Source organism: Sphaerodactylus townsendi, linkage group LG01 (genome assembly GCF_021028975.2).
Source record: "Sphaerodactylus townsendi isolate TG3544 linkage group LG01, MPM_Stown_v2.3, whole genome shotgun sequence".
Lineage (NCBI taxonomy): Eukaryota > Metazoa > Chordata > Lepidosauria > Squamata > Sphaerodactylidae > Sphaerodactylus > Sphaerodactylus townsendi.
This window is the reverse complement of record NC_059425.1, coordinates 137,426,553-137,443,003: the sequence shown is the minus strand read 5'-3', so window position 1 is coordinate 137,443,003 and position 16,451 is coordinate 137,426,553. Positions and strand designations below refer to the sequence as shown.

Genomic DNA, 16,451 nt, shown 5'->3' with positions numbered 1-16,451 from the left:
CTGAGAAAAATGTAATTTAAAAAAGATAATTTTAAAAAACAAGTCATATGCATGTCATTTTTTTGTCCCATTAACCTGGTCCTTCATTATCAATACTACTCTCTTCCAGCGTTCCCCCAACATTGTTCATTTATCTCCAAAAAGTCCTTCCTCAGAGTACCATGGACACTGAGGGAAGCTATTCATTGCTGTTCTATGAATTCCAGAAATGTATATGACTCCTCACCTTTTATAGCAATGGCTTCGTCTGTATAAATGTAATCAAGGATGACTTGCAAGATGTCAGAAGGGAATGGCATTTCCAGAGCTGCAGAACATGATGCCTAAATGAACAGTAACAACAACTTTTGCGTGGGAATGGAATCAACAATAACCAATACTCTATTCTTTCCTAGTTATTCGGATATGATTATTCAGACAGCGTGATATGCTAACTGGGCTGCAGCTGATTTCTATCTTGACAACATTCCTTGAAAAATAAATCAAGAGATACATAGGGTGGACGCCATCACTTTTTTCCCCTGAACCAAAACTGGAAGTGCCCTTAACCTTCACATGCCAAAAAGGATCCAGATCATTTAAGAGGGGGAATTTCTCCCTGGTCAAGGAAGCCACATTCAGACCACACTACAGTCTGTGTTTACTTGCAACAGGAATGAACGTGATCTGCTTGCCATGTTCACAAGGTCTATCTCCCCACCTCCTCCACTCATGGGCAGAGTGTATTGTTGTGAAAAAGAAAATATTAAATGGCTATCAAGTGCCTCTGGCACAGTGCAAGCAATGATGATTCTTGGCATACAAGCATACAGCTACTGCAAACGGCCTTCTGTGGTCAGTATTGACTACTGACCTACAGCTAGAGAGTCTGCAGTGAGAATGGGGAATGGACCATCCTCCACAGAAATGACCTTCTTCCATAGGTAGACAACAGGCACTGGAGTCAACCTCTGATATGCTTACCTGGACATAAACTTCTGTTCTAAGAGCCAAAACCTCCCCTCCCAAAATCATCAAATAAACACTTTTGCGCAAATGCAAGAGGAATGGCGATTCATCTGAACGCTTACCTCAATCCAGGAGCTACTAAGCATACTATGGAAGTAGTCTGCAAAAGAACAAGAGGGGTTTTTTTGTAGTACTATCTGGCATTCATAAAAAGATGCAACCATGAACAAGGTAAAAGAAATACTGTGCACTATACTTACCAAGTCTTGCACAGAGTATGCATTTGTGGCATGGGAATTCCTTTCCATCTATAGACTTCATGGTCACATCACAGAGGTACAACCTGAAAAAAAAATTGAAGTTGCCTATTGTTAAAAACCAGACAGGTCAAATTCTGATTGTTTCTTGTTTGCAATGTGCAAATTTGGTTTTAACAAGGGGGGGCTACCAAACACAAGGGGGAAAAACATTCCAATTTAGAGTTATTAGATACATGAACTATGTGGCTGAGCCAGAAACTGCTCCCAAGCTGAGAAGAGGGGAAGGGCACAGTCAGGTCACCTACAAGCCAGGCAACAGTTCTCTCATATTAAAAAATCTTATCAGGCTATTGCAGATTTAGTCTGGTAAACTGTTTCAAAACTTACAATTTTTTCTGGTTCAATTTTGGTTTGTTTCCATTTTTTCTGCTGACAACACTGATTCTTCCATTTTTCATTTTGACTCCATCAAGTCTGTAGGGAAAGAACAAAATACTTCAATTGCTACCTTGTAACTTTTAGCACATGTCCCACATAAGAAAAGCAACACTGACATTCCACTGTGAAATCAATAAGATAATTATAGAACAGAATTATTTATTTATTATTATTTATTTATTAAACTTATAGGCCGCCTCATCCCCGAAGGGCTCGAGGTGGCTCACAACATGGCTGTTCCAACGAACAACAAATCAACAACATAAAAACTTAATTCCTTAAAACCTATGCAGCAATAAATTAAAACAGCAGAAGTATTTTAAAACAAAAATTGTTTAAAACAGGTGCCCGAACCAAGGCCAAGGAAAGGGAGGAGTTAGGTAGGTAGGTTGAAATGAAACTTCATGAGGAATTATAGTCATTCAAGACAGACATGGAGAAACACTGCTCTATTTCTCTGCATTCCTGAGCTTTTCCAATATATTGTGGAAGCCCAGCAAAGTATGAGCATTTTTCTTCCAGAATGGGGGGAAATGTAAACTATTGAAAGCTGCTCTTTCAGAGGTTCAAAAATTCTGGAAGAAAGCCCCAAACAGAGGTCCAAAGAGCAGCTTACTGTAAATCCAAAAGTGAGATATCATAGATCTATATTATTTGAGAAGTTAGAAAACAAAAAGGGCATAGTTAAATAGCTCTACATTACTAAGGCACATATCATGCTTTGTTATAATTTGTCTCTCTGAAGGAGATGTTTAGAACAAGGCTTGACCAGGAGGGTTCCAATATTTAAGGCAAGTTGTGTCCTCTCCGCTATGTTTTAAGAGACTTCTTGTCAAAGAAACTGCTTCTGTTCCATGCACCTGGTAAGCCCTGTAGTAGCAAAATCTCTTCTGAAGGTAGAGAACAAACCCTTCTCCCAATAACTTGAACCCAGGGGCAAACAGCAATACAACATGGAGATGAATCGAAAGAAGATACCATTTACAACATACCTTGAGCTTAAGCAGCCCAGTCCAAATTTCTTTGCAGCACTTTGTAACATTTTTATGAGATTCACCTCTTCCCCAACATCTTTGCATTTCTTAGAAGCTGATTTTGGTTTGCTCTTCTGCGTTTCATTTACCAACTGTGCCTGATTACTTCTGTAAACCTCAAATGCAGACTTATCAATATCTTCATAAACAGTTATTTTATTAAAGTCTGAAATTAAGGTGTCTTCATTTTCTTCCTTTTTTTCTTTGTATATCATTTTGGGCATGTGACCATAAACCAAAAGATCACAAGAGTCTGTATAAATGTACTGCAGGAGGTACATAAACAAGTCTGGATGAAGTTTTTCTATCACAAACAGCTCACAACCAACATCATCTCCATCTTTACGGTAAAGATCGGGAGGATCTAGCCAATCATGATCTGAAGTGAAGAGCTTCCTGAAAAAATCAGAGCGCATTGCCAAAAGGTACTTGTGCACGGGAAAAACTCTGGCGCCAACCTGAAAAGTCACATCATGAATGGTGTCTGTAACTGTTGCTTCCATGAGTAATTTGCCAAAATCCTCAGCAAAGTTGGACAATGACACACTTGGAATTTCGTAGAGGCTGGAAGACAGAGTTTAAGGAATTATTTTGAAGTACTCTTTTGCCTTGGCACTATTAAAATTTTCAAGCACTATAAATACTAGCTGCATGGAATGATGGTCTGACTGGGGTCATAAACAGAGTGTCTGCTTATTTATTTCCATTTATATCCCACTGATTCTCAAAAAAAGGTCTTGGAGATGATAACCTTTTCAATGGATCTGGGGTGACTTGAATCAGACAGAGCACATCACAAAGCCCATTTACAAGCCTATGAGGCGGCAGTGATGGCGGCAAAAATACTTTCTTCTCTGCCACCACCGCATCAGCTCCCTGAAGAGGTGAGAAAGGCTTCCTCCTTGGAGATCTTCAGGAGGCATGGCAAGGCCTACTTGTTCGCCAGGGCATTTGCGGGGGATTGAACAACAAGCACCTTTTAAGGGGGAAGGATTTGGGGCTTATTATTTCATTGTTGGTTTTAGCTGAGATGTTTTATTATTGTAAGCCACCTTGAACCAAGAGGAAAGGCCGGAGGTAGAATAAAATAAACTCTAGCTTTGAGTCTTGATGTTTCAAACACTACTGACAACATTTCCTCACTCTACAGACTATTAGTTTTGATTTAACAGCAGTACATAGTCTTCCATTTTCTAACCAGCTAGCCCACAGACCAACCTTCTCATTAAGCTATGAATGTTTTCCTCCGTTTGCTGCTACATTTAATGAAGAAACAGCTATAGCGATGTGCCAAAACTAACAGCAAGTCAACAAGAACAATTCAGTGCACACAAGCACTGCTCTCTTTCAAACCTTCAGAGAAGTTTATTCCCATAAACAGGCGAAAGATACCTTGTTTTAGGATCTGACTGTAAAACAGCAAAGTTGCATCCATTTGGATCTGTGGTGATGCTGACAGCTCTATGAACGAAGGCAAGCTTCTCAAGCCGTATTCGTTCACACACACTGCTCGCATCATTAGTGGCCACATCATTTGCGGAGTTCTGAAGATTTGCCACAATCTCTGGTAAAAATGAAGCAATTAAATTAATTAGACCATAATTCATGAAGCACATGAGAATACTATTGGCATAAATTCACCCATTTGTAATATGGCTGTTTGCTATAAGTATGGTCTGAGCAAATAATCAGGCAGATAACTGTTCTGAAGGGAGGGGGAGAAATATGTAAGCAGTGACTGTGATCAGAGACATCCTTAATACAAAGTCATTTCAAGCCCTTTCTTTCAGTTGAAACTAAATTGGGCTGCATAAGACGTATTGCATTCACTCCTCTACTTAGGACAGCCAAAGTAGGCCCTCGACTGACTACACGATTGAAGTAATGTAGATCTACATTACTGCAGAAGAATGTTTCTATATATGACAATAACATTGATTGATTGCACTAATCTTGAAACTGGCAAAATCAGACCCACCACAGGGAAGGGTTTCTACAAACTTGGAGGATTTTTTCAGGTACACATTAGTAAACTGACCAAAAAAAAAAGTCTACTAAGAATGGGGCGGTTTATAAATCAAAACAATAAATAAATAAATAAATAAATAAATAAATTGAGCCTGATGCAAGAACCAGATGGATGAAAGTCTAATAGAAGACTCCACAGGGAGATGGGAAAACTGGTCTGCTCAAGCTCCTGAGAATTTATCAGATCTTGAAGGAGAAAGGTTTTGGTATTATTTCAACCATTATTTCTTCGTTGCTCACAATTCTTGCTCTCAGCTTCTAACCTTTTAACAACAACATTTTCCTGTCAGTTTTATGTAGGTTGGCACATAATTTTCTAGACACTAGATGGCACCAGCTAGGTTTGTTTTCGCTGCTACTTTTAATATCAGAAACTAAAGTTCCCAAGAGCCAAGTACTATGATTTTCTGAACTATTAAAGAAGTCAAGAATTAGACTGCTACAAGGATCAGTTAAGAGCTCTGAAGCATCCATTCAGAAACTCTGAATTCAGTATTGCAAACAAACAATATTTTTGATTGCATTACAAAAAGTACAAGCAGTCAGTAAAGTACCAGTGATTTGCATGTCAGTAAAGGTATCTGTATCTATACTTAGTGATCAGCAATTATTCCAAAATGCCATGAAAAAAAGACAGATGAACCTGGTAAATAATACTACATTACCCTGTAGAACGACGTACTTCAAGTCAGGTAATAGAACTTTCTTGGGAATTCTTGAATAAACCATGCACTATGTACTTTTGTCCCAAATTAAGGCTTTAAGGGTGATTCTGCATTTTTGTCTACATTAACAAAGATGAAATCAGAACTGGTGTGATATATTCTCTCCCCAAAATGGAGCATTTCTGCCAAAGTTAGTATATTAAGAGTTAAATTCCGCAGGACCTGTAAGACTGAGTTGTTCCACCGGGCCTTTGATTGGAATGCCCCTTTTATTCTCCTTACATCTGGGGTCCCTTAACATCAATGGGACCCACTGTTCCCCCCTCATTGGGAGGGTTTTAATAAGGGTTTTATCACTGGATGCTGTTTTATATTGACTGCTGAATTTTAATGGGTTTTTAGTTCTTATAGTTAATGGAGCCTGTGTTTTTTATATTTGTATTTGTTGTTTGCTCCATCTGTGTTGGTTGTATTTTGTTGTGCAGTATGTTGTACATAAAACTAAATAAATAAATAAATAAATAAATAAATAAATAAATAAACTGACCTTTCTTTTCAGAATTTTTATTCCCCTCCATCCACTTTCCTCTGAAAGCTTCACCCTCCTGCGTAACGAACATCAATTCATTCTTATTTAAGGAAATGTCAGATACACAGACTTGGCGGCCACAGACCCATCGGCACGGCTTCATGGGACTGTTGGCAGATTTCCAACAAAACACCTAGAATATGAATATAATTACACAGAAATTGGTTGAGGTGGAAGAAAATGGAATAGAAATCAAACCATAAAGAAGTTAATTAGTCCACATTTCTTCAACATCTCAGTTACCTTTGCCATTCTAGCATTTTGAACTGGATCATTCTGTACTAAGAAGCTTCAAATGTCTATTCCTACTCGGACAGTGTATTTGGTAACTTGCACCAGAGGCATAGAAAGGGGGGAAAGCATCTGGTGCACCGGCACGTCCTCCGCCCCCGTCCCGGAACGCCCCTGTCCTGCCCCGGAACGCCCTTGCCACACCCCCATAGGGCATCGTGGCCAATGTGTCCCACCCCCTTGGAGTTACGCCTCTGACTAGCACTTCATTTATGACTTTCTGTTAACATGCTTCCTCTTCTGATTCCCGTAATATCTAGTTTGAACTGTCCTTTCCTTTGGAAGTTTCAGATTTTACTAAGTTTTTGTATTTAAAAGCAAACAAAACTAATACTTGTCAGGTATTAAAAGAAATCAGGCCAGTAGGTTAAAATACTAAGTGGTCAAAGAAACTGTAATGATTTTTTATGTTTAAATTTCCATCTAAGGATTAGTTAAGGCATTTAACAGACAGACTTACGTAGGTATTTCAGGACTGGAATGTGAAGCCTTTTAAATAGCCACACTAATTGCATTTTCTCACTTCAATGAGCCTGCTCTTCAGGAAACCTTGAAATAGTGCTTCAATCAAAATGAGTGGTAATGTTGGGGTTTTTTTTCAAGTTAAAGGTGTCACTGGGTAATGTAAGAAAGTCTAATATGCACTTGTTTTGTTTATGAGAAAAATAAAAATGGCAATGGCCATTTGCCACTGTTGTAGCCATTTCTATTAGCTTACAAAAGCATATTAGGAGGGTGAAGGTGGTATCCTATGTAACTCTATTTTAAGTGTGACTAAGGCCTGCTGCCATAATAGGGATCTACCCAACCCCTTCCACAGGCAGGGAAATATCACACTGAGTGCATGAACAGGTTTCAGTCAGATTTCACTATGGGAAAGCGGAAAGGACAAATAAAAAATCCTGACTAGGATGGGATAAGACTTGAGCACTGAAGATAAAGCAACAAGAGTGTTTCCCATGCCTTGGAATGCAAACTTCCATGGCTCCTCATGCTCATCTGAAGAAGGCGGTGAGCATTCCTGCTCGGAGTTCTTCACAGGCTCAGAAACTATACCCACACTCCCACACATCTGGCTCCTCTTGTTGCTCCAGGTCCTGCCACAGACTGCATGCAGATGTATAGCATCCCTCAGTTCCTGCTCTCCCCTTCCAGTACCTCTAATGAAGTTCTGGAAACATCCAAGGCACCAGGTGGGACATAGGAGCAGCAGTGGTGTAGTGGTTAAGAGCAGGTGCATTCTAAATTGGAGGAACCGGGTTTGATTCCCAACTCTGCCGCTTGAGCTGTGGAGGCCTATCTGGGGAATTCAGATTAACCTGTGCACTCCCACACATGCCAGCTGGGTGACCTTGGGCTAGTCACACTTTTCGGAGCTCTCTCAGCCCCACCTACCTCACAGGGTGTTTGTTGTAAGGGGGGAAGGGAAAGGAGATTGTAAGCCCCTTTGAGTCTCCTACAGGAGAGAAAGGGGGGATATAAATCCAAACTCTTCTTGTTCTTTCAAATGCAGCCTCTGGGATGCCCAGTAATTGCAGGAGGAAACCTGTAGCACCATCTTGACCACAAGTTGTGGAATGGGACTAAGGAATGCAGCATGAGTCACCTGCCATTTTTTCTGCTCAGTGTCTAGAGAGATGATTCACCCATTTCCAGTGAAGATGGTCCTTCAAGGATTATTGCACTCAACTTTTCCAAAGAGACTGCATAATTTTTAACCACACATCTAAATACCGTATGTGCCACTTACTCATAAGAACCAGTAGACATTATCTAGCAGCGCATGTGCACTGAATTTCTGTGTGCATAAGCAACGGAGGAGTTATAACTAGCCTCAGTTCCCAAATGTATTTATATATTTGTGCTCTGAATTTTATGCACTGTGTTATATGATTTTATTGTGTTTTATTTTAAACAAAAATATGTTTTTGCAGGTTTATGTTTGAATTCTACAAATGCACATAAAACATTTTATTCAAGTGACCGCTGAAAACAACCATTGCTCGGGCAATAGAGATCTGTAAATATTCTATGATGCACTGCTGTAAGAAAATGCATTTGTTTTAATGCCTAAAGCCACAACATTAACAAATATTATTTCCTTTTTCAAAAAAAATTAAACATCACAGGAAACTCACTCTTCCAGCTTCATCCAGGGCAAGAATACAGATCCTCTGACCTTCGTTTTCCTTAAGATGTTGAGGGTTCACTCTGTATTCCAAATAACCTCCATTAACCAGAACCTTTTTTAGATTTAGTTGCCTGAACAATGAAACATCAAGTTAAGCTTAGGCACACACACAAACCAGAAGTAGAAAGAACATGCCTCCTGAGAAACACAAAGAAGGAAAAGTGCCTAATAAAAACTTCACTAATTACAAAAACTATAAAAATAAGCAACTATTCAGAGCAATTTAGGTGACAGGGCCTTAATGCTAGCCCAGAGCAGAAATCAGGAACTGAAACACTAAATAAAGGGAGGAACATCAGCTTTTCCAACCAATGGTGGAGCTCCATCAATACAGCAAAAAACACCTTGGGCTTTTTAAAACCACTACACCTTCTTACTAGCATTCTGCCTCATATCTACGGCCAATTTGTAAAGGACACCAATTTTTACAGAGCCATATGAATTCTGAATGTTGTGAAATAAGGCTATCTTTACATTTAAGCAGTACTTTTAAATTGTAAAATACTATCGTCTGAGAAGCAATGTAGATGTTTAAAGAAATAAGCAGTAAGGCTAGCATTCAAAAGTTTCCAAACTATTGGCAACCACTACAGATGCCTTATTTTGCAATTTGACAAGTCAGCACAGATACATTTCTGCAGGAGTTGCTACCATAGGCTTGCAGTTAAAAGATTTGCTCTGAAGACAAACTCAGGGCACACACATAATCAATTCATTTATTTCTACAAATGGCATATTTCTGCTACTTTGGCCTGCATTCACTGAATGCAACCTATCTTTCTGCACTCCAACAAAAATGAAATGCAATGAACCAGATCAGTTTTGCGTGTCAAAAGGTTTTACACCAATGCCATACACGCAGCTCCTACTAAACCTTGCACAACTTCATAATAATTAAGATGTATTTATTGTAACAATCCATGAGGTTTCCAACTGGGATGAAATTAATGTGAATCTTTTGAACAGAAGGTGTTATGCAAAACAGTTTGCTAAAATATCCAAAGTGAATAGATCTCCCAAAGAAAAGCACTCACTTGGAAGCCAACTTCTTGCACTGATAGTCGGTGAGCAAATATATATCTCCTCTTTCAGAAACACAAACGGTTGCACCATCACTTGCAGTAACAAAAGATACAGTAATGTCTTTATGAAGCAGAGCAGAGACTTGGCGAGGAGAACTTACACACTTTTCTCCATTAGGATCTAGCAAGTATCCTACAACAGAAAAAAGCAACCTAGATGTCAACTTTTTCAGATCCATAATTGCTTAGCATGTGAGCACAAGAATTATCTGTAAAGGGGGGACGGGGACGACAGGAATTTTCCACACATTCACACACAGATCAGCTTCGACTTTGCTACAGAGCCATGTGTATTAAAACCAAGGATTTCCAAGTTATCACAGAAAAGAAAAAAACCAGTAAACTCTATTTGTCCTAAAACTTTATAGAGATAAAGCAAATAGTTTATTGGGGGGGAGGGGGGGTGATAACTTGGAAATCCTTGGTTTAGTACACATGGTTCTATAGCAAAGCTGAAGATCCAAAGTGAACTTTAGCATGATTATAGTTTCCTCTCCTACATAAAGTTTTTAAGCTACTTGAATGGAAGGAATACAGACCAAGAGAAAAAGAGAGAGTCAGAATAAGGAAGTTGTTATGGAGAATCACAATGGGCTAAACAGAGCAGATATTCTTAACCAGTCTCTTCTTGTTTGAGACTTTAGGTACACAATCAAGCCTTTCCCCACCCCCTATTGCTGGTGAAACAGCAAACATTAAAAGGTATGGTAATACATGTGTTTTATAGTCTTCAGGAAAGCTTTGACTGTGTGGATCATGACAAGTTATGCCTGGTTTTAAAGGAAATGAGTGTGCCACAGCACCTGATTGTTTTGATGCACAAACTGTACCCTAGACAAGAGGCTACAGTTAGGACAGGCTATGGAGAAACAGAGTTGTTTCCAATTGGCAAAGGTGTAAGACAAAGATATATCTCCCTATCTCTTCAATCTGTATACAAAACATATAATAAGGAAAGCTGGATTAAATTTAGATGAAGGTGGAGTGAAAACTGGGGGAGGAACATTAACAATTTGGGATATGCAAATGACGCCACATTTCAGGCAGAGAATAATGAACACTTGAAGGTGAAAGGTAAAGCAGAAAATGCCAAAGTTGGACTGCAGCTGAACATCAAGAAGTCAAAAATAATGACTACTGGAAAATTACTCAACTTTAAGGTTGTCAGTGAGGAAATTATGCAAGACGTTCTATTCTTCCACTCCATCATCAACCAAAAGGGAGACTGTGACCAAGAAATCAGGAGACTGAGCCTGGGAAGGGCAGCCAGAAAGGAGCTAGACATTATTTTTAAGCGTAAGTATGTGTCACTGGCAACCAAGACATTGTCTACTTGGACATTGTCTACTTGGATTTCCAAAAGGCTTTTGACAAAGTTCCTCACCAGAGACTGTTGAGAAAACGCAGCAATGAAGGAATAAGAGGGGAAGTCCTCCTATGGATTAAAAACTGGTTGAGAAACAGGAAACAAAGAGTGGGTGTAAATGGGAAGTTCTCACAATGGAGAGATGTCGGGAGTGGTGTCCCCCAAGGATCCGTTTTGGGACCAGTGCTCTTTAACCTATTCATAAATGACCTGGAAGTAGGGGTGGGTAGCGTGGTGGCCAAGTTTGCAGATGATACCAAATTATGTAGGGTGGTGAGAACCACAAAGGATTGCGAAGAGCTCCAAGCGGACCTTGATAAATTAGGTGAGTGGGCTAAGAAATGGCAAATGCAGTTCAATGTAGCAAAATGTAAAGTGATGCACATAGGGCAAAAAATCCAAACTTCACATAAACGCTACAAGGGTCAGTGCTATCAGTCACAGACCAGGAAAGGGATTTGGGCGTCTTAGTTGATAGTTCCATGGGAATGTCAACTCAATGCATGGCAGCTGTGAAAAAGGCAAACTCTATGCTGGGGATCATTAGAAAAGGAATTGATAATAAAACTGCAAAGATTGTCATGCCCTTATATAAAGCAGTGGTGCGACCGCACTTGGAGTACTGTGTCCAGTTCTGGTCGCCGCATCTCAAAAAGGATATTGAGGAGATAGAAAAAGTGCAGAGAAGGGCAACAAGGATGATTGAGGGACTGGAGCACCTTCCCTATGAGGAGAGGCTGCAGCGTTTGGGACTCTTTAGTTTGGAGAGGAGGCGGCTGAGGGGGGATATGATTGAAGTCTACAAAATTATGCATGGGGTAGAAAATGTTGACAGAGATAAATTTTTCTCTCTTTCTCACAATACTAGAACCAGGGGGCATTCATTGAAAATGCTGGGGGGAAGAATTAGGACTAATAAAAGGAAACACTTCTTCACGCAACGTGTGATTGGTGTTTGGAATATGCTGCCACAGGAGGTGGTGATGGCCACTAACCTGGATAGCTTTAAAAGGGGCTTGGACAGATTTATGGAGGAGAAGCCGATTTATGGCTCCCAATCTTGATCCTCTTTGATCTGAGATTGCAAATGCCTTAACAGACCAGGTGATCGGGAGCAACAGCCGCAGAAGGCCATTGCGTTCACATCCTACATGTGAGCTCCCAAAGGCACCTGGTGGGCCACTGCGAGTAGCAGAGAGCTGGACTAGATGGACTTTGGTCTGATCCAGCTGGCTTATTCTTATGTTCTTCTTATGTTCTTAAGACCAAGTTAGTTTATGGCATTATCTATTTCCATGGCTGGGTGTGAAAGTTGGACAATGAAGAAAGCTGACAGGGAGGAAGCAGATTCATTGGAAGTGTGGTGTGGGGGGAGAATTTTGTAGACCCCATGGACTGCCAAAAAGACTACTGATTGGGGTCTAGATGAAATTAAGTCTGAACAGTCCCTCGAAGCTAAAAGGATTAAACTGAGGCTATGTAATTTTGATCACATAATGAGAAGGCATGACTCAATGGAAAAAACAGTGATGCTAGGAAAAGCTGAAGGCAGCCGGAAAAGAGAAAAATCCAACATAAGATGGATTGACTCAATCAAGGAAGTCATGGACCTTAGTTTGCAAGACCCGAGCAAGGCTGTTAACAAAAAGACGTTCTGGAGGACACTGATTCATAGGGTTAAAAGCAACTTGACAGTAGTGGACATACACAATATCCAAGAAGACTTTGATCCCAAAGACTGCTATATATTTAACAGCCCAATTGAGGTGGGGGAGAGGGGGTACAATCCCCCCCTTGGAGGTGACGCAGTTCTGTGCTGGCATTAAGCGCACACCCCACAGGCGTAAGGGAAAAATGCACCAGCGGAGGGGTGATTTAACGCAGCAGGTGCCGCGTTGTTCTGGGGTGCCCAACCCAGAAGCTTCAAGCCCACCAGTACGAAACGCTGCACCAGCGTGGCCAGGATTATTCGAGGGCCAGACCAGGGGGTGGAGCCAACTTGAGTCAGCTTCCACTGCCTGTCCATCTCCCTGCACTGGAGGATCCAGCCTCAGAGAGATGTCACATTGTTCGTGACATATCTCTGATTTCCCCTATGGGAAATTCTTATTTCTAGGCTTCCCATGCCACGGGAAAGTCCTCTGGAGTGGGCAGGACTGAACCAAAGCGACTCCATCCTTATCCACCCAACTGTTCTGGATTGAGCTGTAAAGCTATCTCACTCACCTAGCTGTCCACCATTAAGTCCCATTGTGTACACTGCTTCTTTTGTCCACAGCACAGTATGGAACCTGGCTGCAGCTACTCCAGTCACCGTTCTTCCTTTGAGACTTTTTGCTTGAACCTGTGTGCAAAATCCAAAAGAGATACAAGACGACATGTACCGTACTAGATTATTCCAGATAAATGCATACCTTTAGAAAACCTAAATGTGCACCATATTTTAATGTCATTCATAAAGACAGATGTTAAATGTTTTATCTAATGAATGTTTTATCCCGCCAATCTGCCTTGCTTGTTTAACGCTGAGATCAAGAGGAATCAGACACTGAAAGAATCCTATTTTACGAACGGGAACTGAAATCTATGCCTTGATGTCTTGTGGGCCAACCCAAGAATTATAGTCCACCACATCCTAAAGATGTTTACCATAAAATCGTTCAGAGCAAAAACAAAGAAATAAATACCTTAGTAAGTTCTCCCCAGTAAATATTTTTCACATGAAAAAAATATTTTTTCTAATTGTTTTGGAAGAGAGTCATTGGTTACTTGCCTGGCCACAATTCCAGAAAGTCTTTTGCCAACTAACCACACCTTCCTTTTTTTAAAAAAAAAGTTCTTCACTTACTGAAAAGTTCTTCCAAAGTGCCAGGCAGTGGGGCTGAATACTGTTCAAAATTTACATTCCTGCTTTGAAGAATCTTGTAGAAAGCAAGGTTTTGAACAAGGCCAGAAAGACTGCAGATGTACCAGGTATCTTACAAGCTGATACTAAATTTAAGGGATTTGAAATAGTGTTTCTGGTAAAGATAATGTCTGACATGAAAGTGTCTGTACATGCAATTTACAGAAACTATCCCATTTACAAAAGAATATTTGTACCTGTCTGGGAACACTGCAGTTAGGAGGAGGAGGAAGAATACCCAGCTGATGGAAGGTATTGAGGCCAAAGGTGAACACACATCCATCTTCTGTTAATACGACAGTATGATCTTTAGCTGCTGCCACTCGAGAACACTGATGCACTATCAGGCTTTCCACTAGTCTAGGGATCTACAAGAGATTAATCATGAAAATATTGCAGTTGCATTAGTCTGGAACATGCATTAGTCTGGAACTCCAGGACTATAGTCAAAACTAAAGCAAAACTTTAAAATTAAATGATATGTTTCCCTCTCACACCCATACCCCTCTCCACTGTGCTGAAATACTGATGCTGAGCAATGGTTTTACATCTTACGCTATAATCATTTTTGGCTTTCAACACTTTTCCAAAACATGTAATTTGCCACTGACCGTGGTAGTCCCCTGACTTAAGAAATAATCCAACTTCTGCTACCTGTTTCTGATTAGTCTCAAAGCCCATTGTAAAGTTGTAGACTACCAGCCCCTTTCTTTAGAACAAGGGAAGCTCGACAAACACATGCACCAGAATAAGAAATAAAAATAGGGACTACTGCATTTATGAATCCCTCAGAACATACTCACTTGACAGGGAAAGAAGCCCTATTATCCTTTTCTATTAATTTACACCAAACTGAAGTTCAACATGTTATTCAACATGTTATTCATGACAAGACACAGAGAATACTATTGCAACAGATAGCGGGAAAAGCTAGCTTCAACAAATCTCCTGGTTTGTAATGGAAAGCTACTGTAGTTTTGTCACTTGTGCTTTGCCGTAACAAGCAGCACCATTTTAAGTTTCCTGGGAGACAAAGGAAGTCTAAAGTTTAGACGGGACAAAATCAACTGCGAGTCAAAAGACAACCACATGATAGTTGTATATTTGGGGCAACTGTGCAAATAATGTAAATCCCTATCTCTTCAAACAGATCGTGCAAAAGACAGCTTAGAAAACAAAATATTTCTTTTGCACCAGAGTGGAGTTACATTTGAATGTATATTTTACACACATGCTTAATAAAAAGGTTAAATATACATGTCAAATTTTCACTAGACTAATCACAGCCACTAAATGCCAGCCCAAACTAGCATGTTACATTATCTAGCCGATAGTACTCTTTGCCCTGACCTGGAGGACCCAGGCTCGCCTGATCTCATCAGAATCTAAGAAGGGTCAGGCCTTGGATGTGAGACCACCAAAGAGGTCCAGGGTTGCTACACAGAGGCAGACAATGGCAAACCACTTCTGTTCATCTCTTGCTTTGAAAACCCTACCAGAGCAGTCACAAGTCAGCTGCAATTTGAACACACTTTCCACCACCACCACTCTTCTTTGGACAAGAGCATTACCAGCACCAGAGTAATTAAGAATATCTTTGACAGACAGTGAAGTGGTAAGTGTACCGGAAAATGGATGCAAAAATACTAAACTCAATGGGTAGCTCTACCCATTCATAACTACCATTCATAACCACCAGTCTAATCCTCAATACTAAAGGCAACTTCAACCAAAGGATCAAGAAAGTTAATGCTTGTGCTGGGTCAAGGGTTTCTCTCTCAGCATTAAAAGATGACATAAAGATGGCATAAGGAAGAAGACATACAGAAGGAGATGGTACCTTCAGACCGGCACACTGTCCCAATGAATACGCATGTGACAGACTCCATGGGGAAGGATGCTGTCCGGGCTCGGTCGCAGCGCCCGGACTTGCTCCACTGGGTCACGCACGGGCTGGCACCGCGGGAGGTGGGAAGGCTGCAGAGGAGCCTCTTGCAGGGATGGTGGAGGCCTTCAAGGCCTTGTTCAAAAAGGAAGGCAGGGAAGAGAGGAGGTTTAGGCCCAGCAGGGCCCGCCCACTCACAGCTGAGGCAGATGCAGGAGATGGGCAGGGGAAGCAGCTGGGATGAGGGAAATGAGAGGGCAGAAGGGATATAAGGAAGTGGGAAAGGGAGAGTCAGGAGCTGCCGCAGCAGCAGGGAATGTGGGTGGTGGTGTGAACAGACAAGGGAAACGGACAACTCGATGGTGGGAAGTGGGAAGGAGGGAAGAAGACCCTGGAGTCCAGAGCCCCTACCAGAACCTAGAGCACGGTTTAGGCTGGTCTCATCCCTGTGCACACAGACTGGAAACACCTCTCCCTGTTAGGCAACAGGGGAGAGCCAAAACCCTGGAAACTCCTCTCCCTGTGAAGCAACGAGAGAGGGGGGGAGGGTGTGAACTCTCAAGTCAGCTAGGGGAAGGAAGGCAGAGAGACCTGCTAAGAGGGGGGAATTGGTTGTGTGGGGAAGGCCAGGAGGTACACTTACGCAGGCGCCCTGTGGGCGAGGTTGTTTCTTGGCCCTCTGGGCCAAGGGGACAAAACACCGTCTGGGGAATCCAACCCCCAGGTCAGGGAAGGAGGGACGCCTGAGGGCACCAAGTGGCTAGGGGAA

General features: G+C 41.2%; 1 protein-coding gene across 2 annotated transcripts in view; it reads right to left on the bottom strand.

Annotated features, from left to right (window-relative positions):
* Window positions 1-16,451, bottom strand: part of IBTK (inhibitor of Bruton tyrosine kinase) — a 54,360-nt gene that overhangs the window by 27,279 nt on the left and 10,630 nt on the right. For both annotated transcript variants that reach the window (XM_048495408.1, XM_048495416.1), the window contains exons 6-16: window positions 13,995-14,165; window positions 13,119-13,236; window positions 9,479-9,659; window positions 8,392-8,515; window positions 5,921-6,095; window positions 4,073-4,244; window positions 2,639-3,244; window positions 1,596-1,682; window positions 1,209-1,291; window positions 1,071-1,108; window positions 227-323 (exon numbers count right to left, since the gene is read on the bottom strand). In XM_048495408.1, the coding sequence (XP_048351365.1) occupies window positions 227-323; window positions 1,071-1,108; window positions 1,209-1,291; window positions 1,596-1,682; window positions 2,639-3,244; window positions 4,073-4,244; window positions 5,921-6,095; window positions 8,392-8,515; window positions 9,479-9,659; window positions 13,119-13,236; window positions 13,995-14,165 (1,852 nt within the window). The remainder of the gene's footprint in view (window positions 1-226; window positions 324-1,070; window positions 1,109-1,208; window positions 1,292-1,595; window positions 1,683-2,638; window positions 3,245-4,072; window positions 4,245-5,920; window positions 6,096-8,391; window positions 8,516-9,478; window positions 9,660-13,118; window positions 13,237-13,994; window positions 14,166-16,451) is intronic.